General features: G+C 37.7%; 1 protein-coding gene and 1 long non-coding RNA gene across 13 annotated transcripts in view; one reads left to right on the forward strand and one right to left on the reverse strand.

Moving 5' to 3' along the window:
* Positions 1 to 15,323, reverse strand: part of MFF (mitochondrial fission factor) — a 39,470-nt gene extending 24,147 nt beyond the window's left edge. For 3 of the 12 annotated variants that reach the window (XM_082396263.1, XM_082396272.1, XM_082396266.1), the window contains exons 1-5: positions 15,169 to 15,320; positions 10,640 to 10,751; positions 9,698 to 9,875; positions 8,549 to 8,769; positions 7,450 to 7,619 (exon numbers count right to left, since the gene is read on the reverse strand). In XM_082396263.1, the coding sequence (XP_082252389.1) occupies positions 7,450 to 7,619; positions 8,549 to 8,769; positions 9,698 to 9,735 (429 nt within the window). In that variant the 5' untranslated portion in view covers positions 9,736 to 9,875; positions 10,640 to 10,751; positions 15,169 to 15,320. Of the gene's footprint in view, positions 1 to 7,449; positions 7,620 to 8,548; positions 8,770 to 9,697; positions 9,876 to 10,639; positions 10,752 to 15,168 lie in introns of all 12 variants that reach the window. The other 9 variants (XM_082396265.1, XM_082396261.1, XM_082396262.1 and 6 more) reach the window with 6 other exon arrangements.
* Positions 15,324 to 15,419: 96 nt separating this feature from the next.
* Positions 15,420 to 17,170, forward strand: part of LOC309630716 — a 10,037-nt gene continuing 8,286 nt past the window's right edge. The window contains exons 1-2 of the long non-coding RNA XR_014245900.1: positions 15,420 to 15,496; positions 15,664 to 15,739. This is a non-coding gene — a long non-coding RNA (uncharacterized lncRNA). The remainder of the gene's footprint in view (positions 15,497 to 15,663; positions 15,740 to 17,170) is intronic.

Genomic DNA, 17,170 nt, shown 5'->3' on the forward strand with positions numbered 1-17,170 from the left:
TAAAGGACAACTGGTGTGTGAACCAATAGACTTGATAATTAAGATTTTCAAAAATGCACACCCAGTATCTATTAATGCTCAAAGACTTGGGCATAGATTATCAGGTTATAAGCACCATCAAAGCAGAATAAATCCTGTATTTCATGCCAGCAAAACTCAAAATTACTATGCAGCACATAATTTCAGAGACTGGTTTAGATTTGGTTATGGTTATAAACCACTTACCCATCCAAACAAAAGAAAAAAAAAAACTTCTAAAAACAGAAAAGGAGTCGGTTCAGAGCCTACTGCAAGAGTTCTTTACAGTTAAACCAAAAATCAAAATTACTTGAAGGCGTTTATATATAAAAACTAACACCTGCACAATCAAATACACTTTATTCATAGTGAGCAGTACTGGGTTGGCGTGTGAGAATCCCACTGATACTTGCCTTCCTACCTACTGCACAGTTGTGCTTGCTTTTTCTAGAGAACAGTTCTTCCACGTTGTAGGGATCAAGATGAATTTTCTACTATATTAGAACTGTTCCTCCTGCTATGTGGTAAGAACTAAGATTCAGCAGATAGGAAGAGACAGGACAAGACAAATTAGTCTATGACTTCAACATAACCTGACAAAGTAGAGAATCCTAGGTCTACCGTTATTTTCGCCATTTGAGACCTGATTTAAATTATATCTTAACAGGAACATTAAGCTCGATACTACTAACATATTGGGGGAAAAGACAACATAAGACAAAAGCATATATTTGTCATGCCTTCATATGAGCAGCCTGTATACTGTAATACCAAAGAACTTTGATACTGCCTGAGGTGATAAGGAACACAGTGATCTTTTAAATACTTTCCCCTTTAGTTCACAATCATGATGGTTGTTTTTTTCAATTCAACGATTTTTTTAAATTAATTACGTTTGTTCCCAACATTATTGAGATCCAATTGACAATTCAAGGTTTTAAAATGTCATTCAGAACCATCCTGCATTGATTACCCATTATAAAACTTACATGCACCCCTTAGGCTGAGAAATACAGTTTCCAAGCTTCAGGTAACTTCCTGGAAGTTAGGTCACAGGGTCTTCTGTGTCTAATTATAGGCATAAAATTCTCCTCTAATGTGCTTATACTCTGAGTTACTTTTGATTGTTCATAGAATCCTGGACAAATCAGTGTCCTCGAGGTCTCTGTTTACTGGTTCTCTAGATTTATCTAGAGCTTGTCTCTCCTTCAAGAATCTGCTCAGATGCCTCAGTATTTTCCCCTATACTGGTCCCTGTTTTTATTTTTTAATATAATTTTTAAAAGTTACACTCCATTTACAGTTACTACAAAATATTTTCTATATTCCCCATGTTGTACAATACATCCTTGTAGCCTATCTTACACCCAATAGTTTGTACCTCTCACTCTCCCATCCTCATATCCCTCCCACAAACTGGTAACCCTAGTTTGTTCTCTATATCTGTGAGTCTGCTTATTTTTTGTTATGTTCACTAGTTTACTGTATTTTTAGATTCCACATAAGTGATACCATATAGCATTTGTCTTTGTCTGGCTTATTTCACTTAGCATTAATGCCCTTCAAGTCCATCCATGTTGCTGCAAATAGCAAAATTTCATTCTTTTTTATGGCTGAGTGATATTCCATTATGTGTATGTGTGTGTGTGTGTATGTGTGTTTACATATATATATATATATATATGGCACGTCTTCTTTATCCATTCGTCTACTGATGCACACTTAGGTTGCTTCCATATCTTGGCAACTGTAAATAATGCTGCTATGAACACTGGGGTGCATGTATCTTTTTTGAATTGGTGTTTTTGTTTTTTTTCGGATATATATACTAATTCCCCTACACCCCCTTTTTTAACAAGACATTTGTTTTACTTCTCAACATATACAAAATAAAAAACTGTAATTATATGAAAACAACCAGTAAATATTACAAGCACATAGACCCTACCATAGCCTAGTTCTTCATAACCAATGTGATTACTAAACAAGCCTCAGAAAATCTGTAGCAAAAACTAAGATTGAAAACTGATTTCTGAAATGTTTGTGTCATGCCTTTTATTTAGGCAGTTTTTTATTCTTTTTAGTATTTTCTAAACAATTTTACTTTTTTAAGAAAAGGACTTCTTTTAATTCTGTCCAGAGAGAGAAAGGGAAATCCTCCATTTTACCATTTGGTATAATCTCAGTGAAAAATGGAGATCTATCCTCAAATAGTATGTAAGTTAGTTGCATTTTCAGTTAAGAAATAAAAAAATATAATTATTGAATAGAATTATTTGGCAAATTAATGGATACTGATCCCCTTTTTAAAAATAATAGTTCAGAGACACTAATCTGTGAATTGCTGTGGGACTTTTATTGGAAGAGGTAAAGCAGAGTTAAAAATGTGGGCCAAACAATCAGGGTGAACATTCTTACCCCACGAAACATATTCACTGTCCAAAATTTAAAATAATAAACTACCTGGAAAAATAATGAACCTAATGGGAAGGAAACATGGAATACACGTGTCAGCAGTGAATACAATGCCTGTGCGACAGGGCCATGAAACAGTAACTGCACAAAGGATGTGAGTGCACATCTCTGAATCTTCCATGGATGGATATGCATACATACATACAATTAATGAAGCTGTTCTTTTTCCTCTTCTTTCCCTTTTGCTCCATTCTACTCACCACAGCCCCAGCTCCTCTTTCCACGGGAGGGGAAAGGAGAGGGAGCTAAACAAACCATCACCAAATTGTGATCAGACCCACATCCATCAGCTTCTCAATTTTCAGAGCTACTGCCAGGACCCTTTTAAGTCCTTCTGAGTGTCCGGGAGTCCTTCTGCATTTCTTTTTTGTTTTTTAATTTTTATTGGAGTATTGTTGCTTTACAATGTTGTGTTACTTTCTGTTGTACAGCAAAGTGAATCAGCCATATGTATACATATATCCCCTCTCTTTTGGATTTCCTTCCCATTTAGGTCACCACAGAGCACTGAGTAGAGTTCCCTGTGCTATAAAGTAGGTTCTCATTAGTTATTTATTTTATACATAGCAGTGTATATATGTCAATCCCAATCTCCCAATTCCACATTTGTTTTAGGATGTGCCATATGGCTAAGTCACTCATTACACTTCAGGTCAACTATGTTCTTTCACTTCACATCCTCGAGGTTGTCATGGCAATTGAACTGGACCATCACCTGGCACTGATAACCACCTGCTACGTCCTTACAGATTGTTGGATTACAGATCTAGAGCCCTCTGTTACACACCCATGGCCTTTGTGTTGTCCTTAATGACAGCTTCTAGAGTAGCTGCTTTCCAAGTGTATTCTTTAAAGCAGTCAGTTCTAGATGGATATATTTCCTCCTAGCCCTTGAGCTAGACACTTTGTACATGGTTGCTGTAGGATTTGGCATCCTGTGTAAAGCTTGCATGGCCTGGATACACTTCCTTTTCTGAAAACATTCATTGCCTTTGTTCTTTTCCAAAACCAGGTCAGGGTTTATACAGACCAATTGATTTGCTCCTTCCCCATCTTCCCAATTCTTGGGACATTTGGGGTTCACTGCTGTTCCAGATTTATTGCAAAAATGAATGGCTTTCTCATCCTTCTCTTCTTTGAAGTAGAAGTTGCCGATTCAAGCAAAAGCTCTTATAACCTGTCTTTAGTCCAATTTGTTTTCTCTTCCCATTTCAGTGGTCTTCTCACAAAGCTCTTGGCCATTTACTGTAATTGATTTTTTCAAAGAAAACCACTGCTTGAGTGATGGGATATACCGATGGAGTGCAAATTTTTTACTGGGTCACACTGCTTCAAGGCTGTGTCAAGTCTTCATATTTTCCAACTCTTTTTCTTTACAGTTCTTCCTTTTTGTTCTCTGGAAGATCTTCTCTCACTGGCTCCCATCTGGAGGTAGTGTCAGTGTCACACAGCCTCTTCCTCCTCATTCACACTGCCTAACCTATTCTAAGAACACTGAGAGCTGTCATGATTTGTGTATTTTGCAGTTCATACCCAGATCAGATGGTTTATTGCAGTTGCTTTGTTAGTTCCCTGTAGGTAGAATCACCAAGCAATGGTCTTTCTGAATATTAGCAGAGATTAGGCATATTGAAAGATTCATCAATTTCCTCTACCTCCAGATTTTATAAACCCTCTCTGAGCTAGGGGGATTATCTGCTTCGTGTTTTAAGGCCTCTTCATAGATTCACTTGGATACTTCAGGCCAGTTTAAGAAGTCAGTACGTTATTTTCTGCAAATTTATTCCTTGTATCAGTCAGGCTTTTAAACAAAAATTGTATAGTGTTCCTCATAAGTCACCTTCAGGTATTCTCCTTTCTTGCCACAGGCCAGTGGTTCTCAACTGGGTGTGATTTTTTTCCCCCCAGGGGACATTTGGCAATGTATGCAGATCATCTTTTCTGTCTTTTTATTGTGATAAAATAAACATAACACAAAACTCACCATTCTAACCATTTTAAAGTATATATATTATACAATTCAGTGGCATTCAGAACATTCACAATGTTGTGCAACCATCACCACCATCTAGTTTCAGAACATTTTCATCCCCCCAAAAGGAAACCCCATGATTAAGCAGTCAGTCCCAATTACTCTCTCCCCTAAACCCCTGGCAACTACTATTCTGGATATGTCATGTAAGCAGAATCATACAATATATGGCCTTTTCTGTCTGGCTTCTTTGACTTAACATGTTTTCAAGGTTCATCATGTTGTAGCATGTATAAGTACTTCATTCCTTATTATAGCTGAATAATACTCCCCTGTATGGGTATACCACATTTTGCTTATCCATTCATCAGTTGAAGGACATTTGGGTGTTTCCACCTCTTGGTTATTTGAGACATTTTTGATTTTCATGACTTGAAGGATGCTACTGGCATCTTGTAGACGGAGCTCAAGAACGCTGTTAAATATTTTACAGTGCAAAAGGACAGCCCTCACCACAACAAAGAACTATCTAGTCTAAAATGTCAGAGTGCTGAGGTTGAGAAACCTTGGCATATGCTGTAAAATGATTATTACAGAATAAATGATTTAGGGAATCTTACTTGATATATTCTAAGTAGCATCCGAATGAATCATCAATGTTATCAGCACTCAGGGCGTTACTACCCTTCCATTTCAATCCATTTTGTAGAAGCTACCAGAACTCTGGTTCCTTCCCTTTTCTCCTCTGCTCACTAGCTGATTGCCTCTTGAGGGCCACCTGACCCTTCTATGGACTGAAGCACAGATCATCACCTTTGCTTTCCTTTTAATAGGCAACTAGTACTAATATCGGAAACTCCTCTCCTGCATCTCAGGATTTGGCTCCTGCCAAAGGTTTGTGTTTTTTTTAAATTGAAGTATAGTTGATATACAATATTACATAAGTTAAAGGTGTACAATATAGTGATTCACAATTTTTAAAGGTCATACTCCATTTATAGTTATTATAAAATACTGGCTATACTCCCTGTGTTGTACAGTATATCCCCGTAGCTTATTTTATACATAACAGTTTGTACATCTTAAACCCTTACCCCTCTATTGCCCCTCCCCACTGGTAACCACTACTTTGTTCTCTATATCTGTGAGTCTGTTTCTTCTTTGTTATACTCACTAGTTGTATTTTTTAGATTCTCAGACTTACTTCACTTAGCATAATACCCTCCAAGTCCATCCATGTTGTTGCAAATGGCAAAATTTGATTCTTTTTTTATGGCTGAGTAGTATTCCATTGTGTGTGTGTGTGTGTGTGTGTGTGTGTGTGTATGCGCGTGTGTGCGTGTATGTCACATTCATCTGTTGATAGACACTTAAGATGCTTCCAAATCTTCTGCCACAGGATGTTAACTTTCACAACAATGATATTTGTACCTATTGAGCTTTTCACATCAATTAGAACATGTGCTAAACATACTACACATATTATTACATTTAATTCTCTCAATAATCATATGCAGTTGGCATTATTCTTATCATTATTTTAGAGATGAGCCTTGGAATTGTTAAATAACTTGCCCAAAGTTATGTGGTTAATAAGTAGCAAAGTAGGCCTTCAAAATTAGGTTAATTCTCAGCCTCAGCTTTTCACTCCAGTGCTATACACTTTGGATATTTATCTCATTTGACTAAATATCAATTACAGTGGGAGTAAACCCCACATGGGCTTAAAACCTAGGTCTACTGAGAGACAGTACTCGTCTTGTTTTCAGTTGGTTATTCACACCAAGTAGGCACAAGTGTCTAAAATGGTGGGAGCATAAAGATCAGAAGACAAACAAAACCTGAAGAATATCAAAGGGAGGGTTTCTCTCCTGGCAGAATCCTCATTCCAAGACAGTACTATTCACAGCCGTAATGGTCTTTCCCTCACTCAGACCACTATGAAGGAACCACGTCTCACTGCACAGTGTCTTACACAAAAGCTCAAAAAATGTCTGTTAAATAAATATCAGTACAATTCTGCAAGTACCTTAGTGCCTTTCCATCACGTGAACATTCAAATTTAGTACTTTTCACCGAGTAAACACCTAGAATGTCTAAATTGGCACCTAGGAGTGTATTATCTGAGTCACCTCAGCTGAAACTTCCAAACTAGAAAAGGCCATACCTAGTACTAGGAAACTGCACTCCAGTAGGTTATATGGGTGATTTGTCCTCTTAGGAAAGGATTATATGAAAAATTAAAGACAAGGGCAGTTCCATTATCAATAAAAACATATCTTTGCACACTGTCTTATACTAGCATCATGACAACACAGTAATTTAGAAGTTATAATGAAAAAGTTGCAACTACAGAAACCACAGAAAAGGAGTCTTACAAGATTGGCCCTGAATCAATAGCAAAGGCAAGATTTGAAGTTTGCGACTAACACCTTATTAGTCCATATACTATCATAGTTAGGTCAACAAGGCCATTAACATTACACAATACGGTAACTAACTCAGTAGAAACTTTTCAGCAAGCAGGGAGAATAGGTAGTATCAAGGGGAAAAAAGAGCTTTCTTTGCCATTTGCCAGACTGCTTTTGTAACAAAGTGATGCATTAATTTTTTCCCATGCTAAACTTCCCAAATTTTTCTGTATTGCTTAAAGTGTAACTCCCAGCCATAAAAGCTCATCCTTCAAGACCACATGAATGTTAATGATTTCCACAAAATTGTCATTTTCCTGAAATATAATATTTAAATTAAAAAAAACCCAACAGCATAGTATCTTATTTGGGGTAGTTGTCATTTTCCTGAAATATAATATTTAAATTAAAAAAAACCCAACAGCATAGTATCTTATTTGGGGTATCTGTTGATAATTCTGATTCCATTACATATTACCAATGATATGATTTATAGCCTTTTAACTCCTCTTTAACTTTTGCTTCTGTCTCTATTATTTCAAATTCAGATGATGTTAAAACTCTAGCACTTACTTCTTCATTTTGAGGGGTTGGAGGAGGTTTTTCTAAATCCAGAAAATCTAGTGGTCTTTCACTTAGCGTAAGTACACGAGGTGGTGTTTTTAATGCCAGAGGTTTGAAGGGAGTTGACTGTATAAGGTCAAGATCTGCTGGTCTTGAAAATGGAATGTCTTCGTTATTTCCTAAGCGTAGGGAAAAAAAAAAAAAAAAAAAAAAGGAAAGGAGGGAGATTTTTAAAAGACATAGGTTTTATTAAAATGTATTAGCCATTACACACTCACTAGCAATAGCTAAAATTAAAAAGACTAACAATACAAAGTGTTGGCAAGGATGTGGCGCAAATGAAACTCTCATATGTCACTGATGGGAATGTAACAGGGTACAACCAGTTTCAAAAACAGCTTGACGGCTTTTCATAAAGTTAAACGTCATAACTTATAATATGATCTAGCAATTCCACTCCTAAGAGATATGAAAACACATGTCTTCATAGCAGCTTTATTCCTAATAGCACCAAAAAGGAAACAACCCAAATGTCCACCAACAGGTGAATGTATAAACAAACTGTGGTTTATCCACACACTGGAATATTAGAAATAAAATGGTATGAACAACTGATATAGCAACAATATGGAAGAATCTCAAAAACATTACACTAAGCAAAAGAAGCCAGACCCAAGAGTATACAGTGTATTAGTCCATTCATACGAAACTCTGGGAAAGACAAATCCGATCTCTGGTTATAAAAAGGAGATTATGGTTGTCTGGAATTGAGGGGTAGGAACTGAATGAGAAACCTTTTGGCGGGTAATGAATATGTTCTATATCTGGACTGCGGTAGAGGTTACACAGGAGTATACATTTGTCAAAACTCATCAGGCTGTACACTTTAAAATTACACTATTTTATGTATGTAAATTATATCTCAATAATTAGTTGAATTATTACTATTTGAAATTTCAGACTATTGCAATTAATAAACTTTTTGAAGAAAATGTAACGTTGCATTTCCCAACCCCTTTTCTAAATAATATTTTGAAAAATCCCAAAAGTTTTCTAAAAATATATAAAATACATTTATCAGGCAAGTTTATAAACAAATATAAAATACCTGCTACAACAATCCTCTCTGGAACCTGCATAATCACACTAGCATTTGAAACTCCTTCTTGGAATCCTTGTTCCAGGTCAGCATTTGGTGGTGCTACCTTTAATTTTTCCGGGACCCTCATTCGCTGACTAATACCTTCGGTGTATTCCATTTCATATTGAATTCGACTAATTTCCGCCATCTCAGCAGCACTGGGAGAAGGAAATGCTGCCCCACTCACTCTGCGGGCAAAAAATGTAAAGACAGGGATGACTGAGTGTGAAAATGTCAGTCTCTTCTATGCAGTGAAGTTAGAATACCTTTTAGAAAGAGCAAAGGAGACTTCTCATTTGTGAGTACTGAATACATACAAAGGAAAAATAAAAGATCGAAGCAAATGTTTTCCTCAACATAATACCTTCTCACTTAGTTGAAACTGCACCTTGAGGATATTGCTTAGGGGCAAATGTTTTAAATTATTGTATAACCACAACACGAATGTGCACACACGTACACTCTCTTCCTCTCTGCATAAATAGATATGCATGCTGCTTATATAACCCAAAAAATGCCTAAAATAAAACTTAAATAGAAAGTTCCTAATGAATTATATGAAGGGAAGCTGCTAGAACTTTATAAAAACGAAATTAGAAATTCCCGTCATGCATGGAAAAAATAAAACCTTTTAATGACGAAAATCAGATTCATAAGCTAAATAATGTTAATTCTAAATTTACTAAAAAAGAAGCAACCCCGAATTTCACAAAATAAAAATTAAAACTTCTCTTACTGAATGTATATCTGATGACTGAGATGAAATGAATACCAAATACAGAATATATACTAATAAATCCTTAATGTTTGCATTCATTTTGAGGGACTATAGTGTGAAAGTTTCACACTATTAATTTGTACTTAGTATCATATTTACATGTATATTTTTTAAAAACATGACATGCCTTTAAAGGGAAAGACAGAACAAATGCACTGAGAAACCTAAATCAGAGAAGGATCCATGCTCCAGGGAAATGCAGCAGAAAGGAAGTTGCCCCAAGATACAAAATGCTGACAGAAGTGTAAAAGAATATGATTAGCCTATGGGCAATCAACTTTAAAGCAACTATGTCTCAAACCTATAATGCCAGCTCAACCGAATAAAATGTCACTGACCTTCCTAGTGATGTGTCATTGCTTGTTCTTTTACTCATTTTTAATACAGTAAATACACGTTTATAATAGCTATTAAAATACTGCCTCCCTGTAGTTCAGTTTACTTTACACAACAATTCCCCTACAGATCTGAATTTTTTTGGAGGTGTACATAACAACACGGAAACTGCTTTTCCAGCTGTAAAAAAGAAAGAATAAAAATCAGTATTTCAACAATTCATTTCATAAGAAAACTATCAATAAAAGTAAATATCTACTTAAAATTATTTTTGGATTTCAACCAAAATCAATTTTCAAATCTCTCCTAAAAAGAGTTATTCTATACCTCAAAAAATATAAAGACTGTTTTAAGCATAGTCACTGTATTATGATTTTGCAAACGGGATAAAGAAAAGCTAATCAAATGAATATACAAATGTGAAGTCAGATTAGAAGAAAACATTTTGCCATAAAACTCCTCTAATTATTATATTCTAAAGGGGGAAAAGATCCTTTCCTTTTTCAGACTAAGTACAATGAAAAAATTATGAAAATAATGTAAAGGGCAGAAAAATGTATTTGAAGTAACCTAATATTTGATGTATAAGTAATGGTTTCTTTAAAAGGAAATAACTTTGAAAACCAAATTACACTACATTTTCAGCAGAAGATATTATATACAAATCCAGGTCAATAAAAAATTAAAGACAGTATAAATGTAAGCCATGGCTGGGACATTTCTTAAACTCCGTGTCAGAGATCTATCACACATTTTAAACTCCACCTTACTGACATGCTTTGGAGAGTTCTTAGAGGTTGCTAAGGGCTAAGCCCTGACAAATGGTTACTTATGACTGCTAACTTGCACCCTTTATTCTTTACCAAAATGTGTGAATTTTAAGGATTTGCATGCAAATGGTTTAAAGACTAAGAAAATAGAGCCAAAAGAAAATTTTTACTCACAAATGTGTACCAACTACTGCTTGCTTTATGGCATTATCGGTTCCTGTGCTTCATATTAAATCCTTTAACTTGCTTCAACATGCATGTGCTGGATTTAGAGCCACTTTTGTCCCTGGGGGAGAAAAAACAGGAGCTAACTGAAAAACTAGATGATACTAACATTAGGGATTCTTGCTGGAAATACTCCAAATAATGAAAGTCACTAAAGATGCACAAACTTACCTTAAAAAAAACCAGTAAAATAAATAAAGAAAAAATGAACAAGCTTACCACTAATTTCAGGCCTAGAGACAGAACCCTACAGCCATTCACTAGTTAATGCAAGATAAAAGACAATCATTGTTTCTGATTTGAAACAAAGGAAAACATGCCTGATGAAAAATACGTATGTTTAAAAGAATCTTAATACTTATATGTATAAACAAGTGTATATATAAGTGTATATATATACACACTAATTAAGGAGGAGCAAATGCATTGGCTAAATTTTCATCCAGCTATTTTCATTCAGTATTTAATTTCATATTTGTTTCATTTCATTCCTAACTTTAATTTGGTATTTAATTTGAACCAGTAACACACGCACATGGTACAAAGTACACAAGAACACACAGAGATGTAGGGCCAGAAACTATAAAACTCTTACAGGAAAACACAGGCAGAACACTCTATGACATAAATCAAAGCAAGATCCTTTTTGACCCACCTCCTAGAGAAATGGAAATAAAAACAAAAATAAATAAATGGGACCTGATGAAACTTAAAAGCTTTTGCACAGCAAAGGAAACCATAAACAAGACCAAAAGACAACCCTCAGAATGTGAGAAAATATTTGCAATGAAGCAACTGACAAAGGATTAATCTCCAAAATTTACAAGCAGCTCATGCAGCTCAAAAAAACAAACAACCCAATCCAAAAATGGGCAGAAGACCTAAATAGACATTTCTCCAAAGAAGACATACAGATTGCCAACAAACACATGAAAGGATGCTCAACATCACTAGCCATTAGAGAAATGCAAATCAAAACTACAATGAGGTATCACCTCACACCAGTCAGAATGGCCACCATCAAAAAATCTATAAACAATAAATGGTGTGGAGGATGTGGAGAAAAGTGAACCCTCTTGCACTGTTGGTGGGAATGTAAATTGATATAGCCACTATGGAGAACAGTATGGAGGTTCCTTAAAAAACTAAAAATAGAATTACCATATGACCCAGCAATCCCACTACTGGGCATATACCCTGAGAAAACCATAATTCAAAAAGTCATGTACCACAATGTTCATTGCAGCACTATTTACAATAGCCAGGACATGGAAGCAACCTAAGTGTCCATCGACAGATGAATGGATAAAGAAGATGTGGCACATATATACAATGGAATATTACTCTGCCATAAAAAGAAATGAAATTGAGTTATTCGTAGTGAGGTGGATGGACCTAGAGTCTGTCACACAGAGTGAAGTAAGTCAGAAAGAGAAAAACAAATACCATATGCTAACACATATATATGGAATCTAAAAAAAAATGGTTCTAAAGAACCTAGAGACAGGACAGGAATAAAGATTCAGACGTAGAGAATGGCCTTGAGGACATGGGGAGGGGGAAGGGTAAGCTGGGACAAAGTGAGAGAGTAGCATTGACATATATATATACACTACCAAATGTAAAATAGATAGCTAGTGGGAAGCAGCTGCATAGCACAAGGAGATCAGCTCCGTGCTTTGTGACCACCTAGAGGGGTGGGATAGGGAGGGTGGGAGGGAGACGCAAGAGGGAGGAGATATGGGGATATATGTATACGTATAGCTGAATCACTTTCTTATACAGCAGAAACTAACACAACATTGTAAAGCAATTATACTCCAATAAAGATGTTAAAAAAAAAAAGAAAGAAAAGAAAAAAAAAAGAACACACAAAGAAAATAAAGTGTCCCACCAGATCCTATCCTATAACCACCTAGGTCCCCACAGGCAATCTCTCATCAATTTCTGTGCATCATTCTAAATGAGATACTCTTCTTATACTTGTGTGTATATATCTGAAGCACAGTAAAAGCTTATAGTTAAAACTAACACTGAAAAGAGATACCTCAAAAGGAGTATAGCCTTGGGACATTATAAACTGAAACTTTATAATAATAAACAAGGGATGCAATTGCTAGAAAAACATTATCTCCCTGAAATGTGCTATTCTCCACATTCCATTTACTACATTTCAGCCTTCTTATTAACTTTCCACTAGTACATCCCACGGGTCTCAACATTTCATTTTACAGCAACATCTTCTCTTACAAGACTCTCTGAGTTTGCAAAGTATCACAGACTTAGATCACAAAGGTGGACAATGAAAAGACAACTTCTGGAAAAAGTCAAATTCTCCTGTAGCCAATCTGAGCTACTTACAAAGTAGATGGAACTTTTCTACTAAGATTTAACATTGTACTGTTCCAATTACTGGCTTTTCTGCTTAAGTAAAATAGATCAAAATCTAATTTTTTTCTCCCTCATTAGACTGTGACATTTTCAGTAATATCTTTTGGCAATAAAGAAAATAAATTTCTCATTTGGAGTTAAGATATTAGTTCCAATTTTGTCACTTACAATCTACTAGGCAACAAGTACATGAGTCTCTGTGCTATAACTAAGGAGACAAAAATCTCTCTCAGAATCATAGATGATCTTATATCTCTACTTTCTAAGCCCGGTGGTTCCCAACCATCAGTAACTTAGCAACTTCATGCTTTTTTTTCCATACTCAATGCAGTACGTTTACGCTCAGCTATACTTAATCTTTTCTTTAACTAAATTTTTAAAAATCTTAAGTGTATTTTAAAAGGAAATTTTACATTACTATTTTATTTTATTTATTTTTTGGCCGGGCAGCTTGAGGGATCTTAATTCCCCAACCAGGGATTGAACCCAGGACCCTGGCTTTCAAAGTGCTGAGTCCTAACCACTGGACCACTAGGGAATACCCTTGCTTTTTTAAACCATGGACTTAATGTACATATATAAAGACATGTAACAAAAACATAACTCTTACAAAAAACCCTCATCTGCAAACCACCTAAAGTCAAGTCACATCCCACTCGTGGAAAGTGTCCCAATTTGGGGACACAATGATTCAAGCCTGACTTTCTTATTTTCTATATCAGAACACTGGGATGCAAAGAAGTAGCCCAGGAAGTCACAGAAACAACCTGGGTCAAATTGACTGTGGTTGCAAAGATTTATATAATTCTCCAATTACCAAAAAAAATGTTGGGTTGTTTGTTGCTTATTATGTGGACCTAGTTCAAGGCTTTTATACAGTCACCCTGTTTCAGTTCTCTTTTCAAGCAACTATACTTAAAGAATGGGTGTATTAGAAAATCACAGTGTAGTAACCCAGGATTAATTTTAATTTTTAAAGAAAAATCACTGAAAACTTGAAATTAACGAATTTTAAAATAAGGTTATCAATCCACAGAAAACAAGTTTCAACACAAGAAGGGAGGACAGTAACAGCTAAACTTTGTAATCATAAAATAAGGCAGCCCTATCAGACAGGAAGGGATAGAAAACACAATTTCCTTTTGGAAAAACCCAGCAAAACCAACGCACGAGTGCTTGAAACCAAATAGATAGCAGGTCCCACACACAATTTAATCACAGGGGAAGAGACTACTAGGTACAACTAAATCGCTCTAATTCTTTCTGAATTTATTTTCCTAAGGGTTTTTCCTTTGGGATCTCAGACACTGAAACAAATGTTTTTCATTTAGGGAGAGAAAACATTTAAGATCCTTCAATTAAAGTCTCTCAGTGGGGTGAGAGGCCTGTAAACGACTGGTTCTATATTTGGGAACAAGGGCCCTAAAGCTTTTATCTTCTGCAACTAAAAGACGCCACCACTTTTGAAAGCATTCTCCTCCCTCGAGAAGGCCCCTTTCTCTAAAGTTGTAGGACGCACCCGAGGGTTTTCTTCTAAATACCATATAAGCGGAACTCCTCCTGCAGACGAAGGTCAGAGGCTTATCGGAACGGGAAACCGAGCTTTCCCCATTTCCCAGCGCCTGGAATGAAATCCAGGAGCATCTCCAGGCATCCACACCTGCGAGCAAGGATGCTTACACACCGGCCCGACCAGGGGCCTCCCCGACCAACCTGGGCTTCCAACAAGGCCTTTCGTTTCGAACACGTTCTTTTCCACAGAGTAAAAACAAAACAAACCAAAAACTTTTAAAGACGGCAGGCGTCGGGTTCAAGGTCATACTAAAAGGTACCAGGACCTTGGCTGAGAAGGATGAGAGAAGACTACCAGCCAAACCGCGCTTGAAGCTCTCAGGACGCCCTACGGAGGAGGAAAGCCCAGGGCTGAAGACGAGAGGCTCTGGGGTCGGGCCTCCGGCCAGAAATACACCACGAACGGGCCGGGGCCGCAGCGGGTCCCTCCATCGACGGAGGGTCAGGGCCGCGGCGCTAGGCCCGACAGCCGGCTCGGGCCGCGGGTCCCGGGTCGGGAAGACGTCAGTACTCACCCCTGGGCCCGCTGAAAGTCCCTGGCCGAGGACCGCCGCTCGCCGGCTCCCGAGGCGCTCCGGTGGGCGCTGTCAGAGGCCGTTGGCCGAGCGCACGGAGGCGCCCGGGCAAATCACCGGCCAGAGATGCCCGCAGCGGGCTAGGAGAGACGCGAGAACTTCCGGGACTGGCCCCTCCCAGTAGCCGTAGTTGAGGCCGGTTTGTGGTCATGTGACGCAAGTAAGGGCGGACGTAAGGCCCACGCATAGGAGCGGGGGCAGTACGACGTAGATGAGGCGACATCTTTGTTATGGGCAAGGTGCGCCAACCGCTTCTCCTGTTTACAAGGTAAACCTTCAGTAGCTAGTTAAATAACTAGTTTTCAGGACTGCATCAAAATCAGGACTGGGGTGAGGCCTAAGAATCTGGATATTTCGCCAGTTCTGCAAGTGATTCTTAAACACTACAGTACAAGTTTGACGACTTTTCAAGCCCTCTATGTCTTCCTTAAACAGTGACCCCTGCCCTGACTGGCTCCCCTGATCCTTAAAGATGAGAATCACGGAGAAGGAGAAGTTAGGTTTCACAGAGGTTAGCAGCCTTGTTTAGCTTCCAAGAATTGCCTGCATCTAACCACTTACCCACTAACTTTCCGGGGGAGAGTCAGTACCATGCTCATCAACGTTGGGAGGGACTGAAGTCAATTCACGGAATACTTTGTGTGCCTCGACGTTAACAAACAGCCAAAGACATACACATGAGTAGGTACTTCTCTAGAGTCTAAAGATACTCCAGAGATGTTACCATTCTTTAAAACCATTTAGGAAGTCCTCTGAGAATTTCGTGTGATCCAATTACCAAATCCAAAGTCTTCTCCCTTAGTCTTGATAAACCATAATCTTCCTGCATCAGTTGATTCTGTTAAATTAAATTAGACAAGAGTGTAGTATCAATACATGAAAGCACCTACCGGTTACACCTAACTGGTAGTAAATTCTAAAAGAAAAAAAAAAGGGTTTTTCTCTCCCTTACCTGGAAACTCTGCTCCCCCTCCCTTTTTTTTTAAATAAATTTAGTTATTTATTTATTATTTTTGGCTGCGTTGGGTCTTCATTGCTGTGTGCGGGCTTTCTCTAGTTTTGGCGAGCAGGGGCTACTCTTCGTTGCGGTGCGCAGGCTTCTCATTGCAGTGGCTTCTCTTGTTGCAGAGCATGGGCTCTAGGCGCATGGGCTTCAATAGTTGTGGTGCGCGGACTTCAGTAGTTGTGGCTCTTGGGCTCTCGAGCGCAGGCTCAGTAGTTGTGGCACACGGGCTTAGTTGTTCCACCGCATGTGGGATCTTCCCGGACCAGGGATCAAACCCATGTCCCCTGCGTTGGCAGGCAGATTCTTAAGCACTCCGCCACCAGGGAAGCCCTGCTCCCTTGTTTTTTGTAATAAAGCTTCATGCTGGGTCTTCTGTCTCTTCCGTCATTAATGTGGACATTCCTGTTTATGATTCAATCCATCATTGACTGTCTTTTCACCCACAGTTGCCTCAAATCTTTTGTGGGAAAAGGTGGTATTTAAATCTAAATAAAATTAACAGACCATTTTGTCTCATCCTGTTACACTAGTTCTAGCCATTTCTTCCTAAGTGTCCCATTGGAGCTTTGATCCCAACAGGGTTTCCAACTCAAATTTTCTCCCTCTTCCTAATCCAGATAACTTCTGAATTTCCTTGTTCAGTTTCCTTGTTCAGTTGAATTTCCTTGTTCAGTTGGCCAGATATTTTTTCCAGTCACCAAGGTTCAAGATTCTGAAATCACCTTTCACTGTCCCCCATCCTTTATATTCTCCCACCTCAAGGCTAACTGTCCACTTTCTCTGTCATTTCTCTTCCTGCTACGAGACCATTACCAATCATCTGGACTGTTACCCTTTTAAACTGGCCTCCCCATTTCCAATATTTTTCTTTCTCTAATTATTCCTGGATGTTGGATCCACAAAGAACCTATTTTTACAATTTGTGACAAAGACATC

This window comes from Balaenoptera borealis (genome assembly GCF_965194805.1).
Source record: "Balaenoptera borealis genome assembly, chromosome: 6".
In the NCBI taxonomy this organism is placed as follows: domain Eukaryota; kingdom Metazoa; phylum Chordata; class Mammalia; order Artiodactyla; family Balaenopteridae; genus Balaenoptera; species Balaenoptera borealis.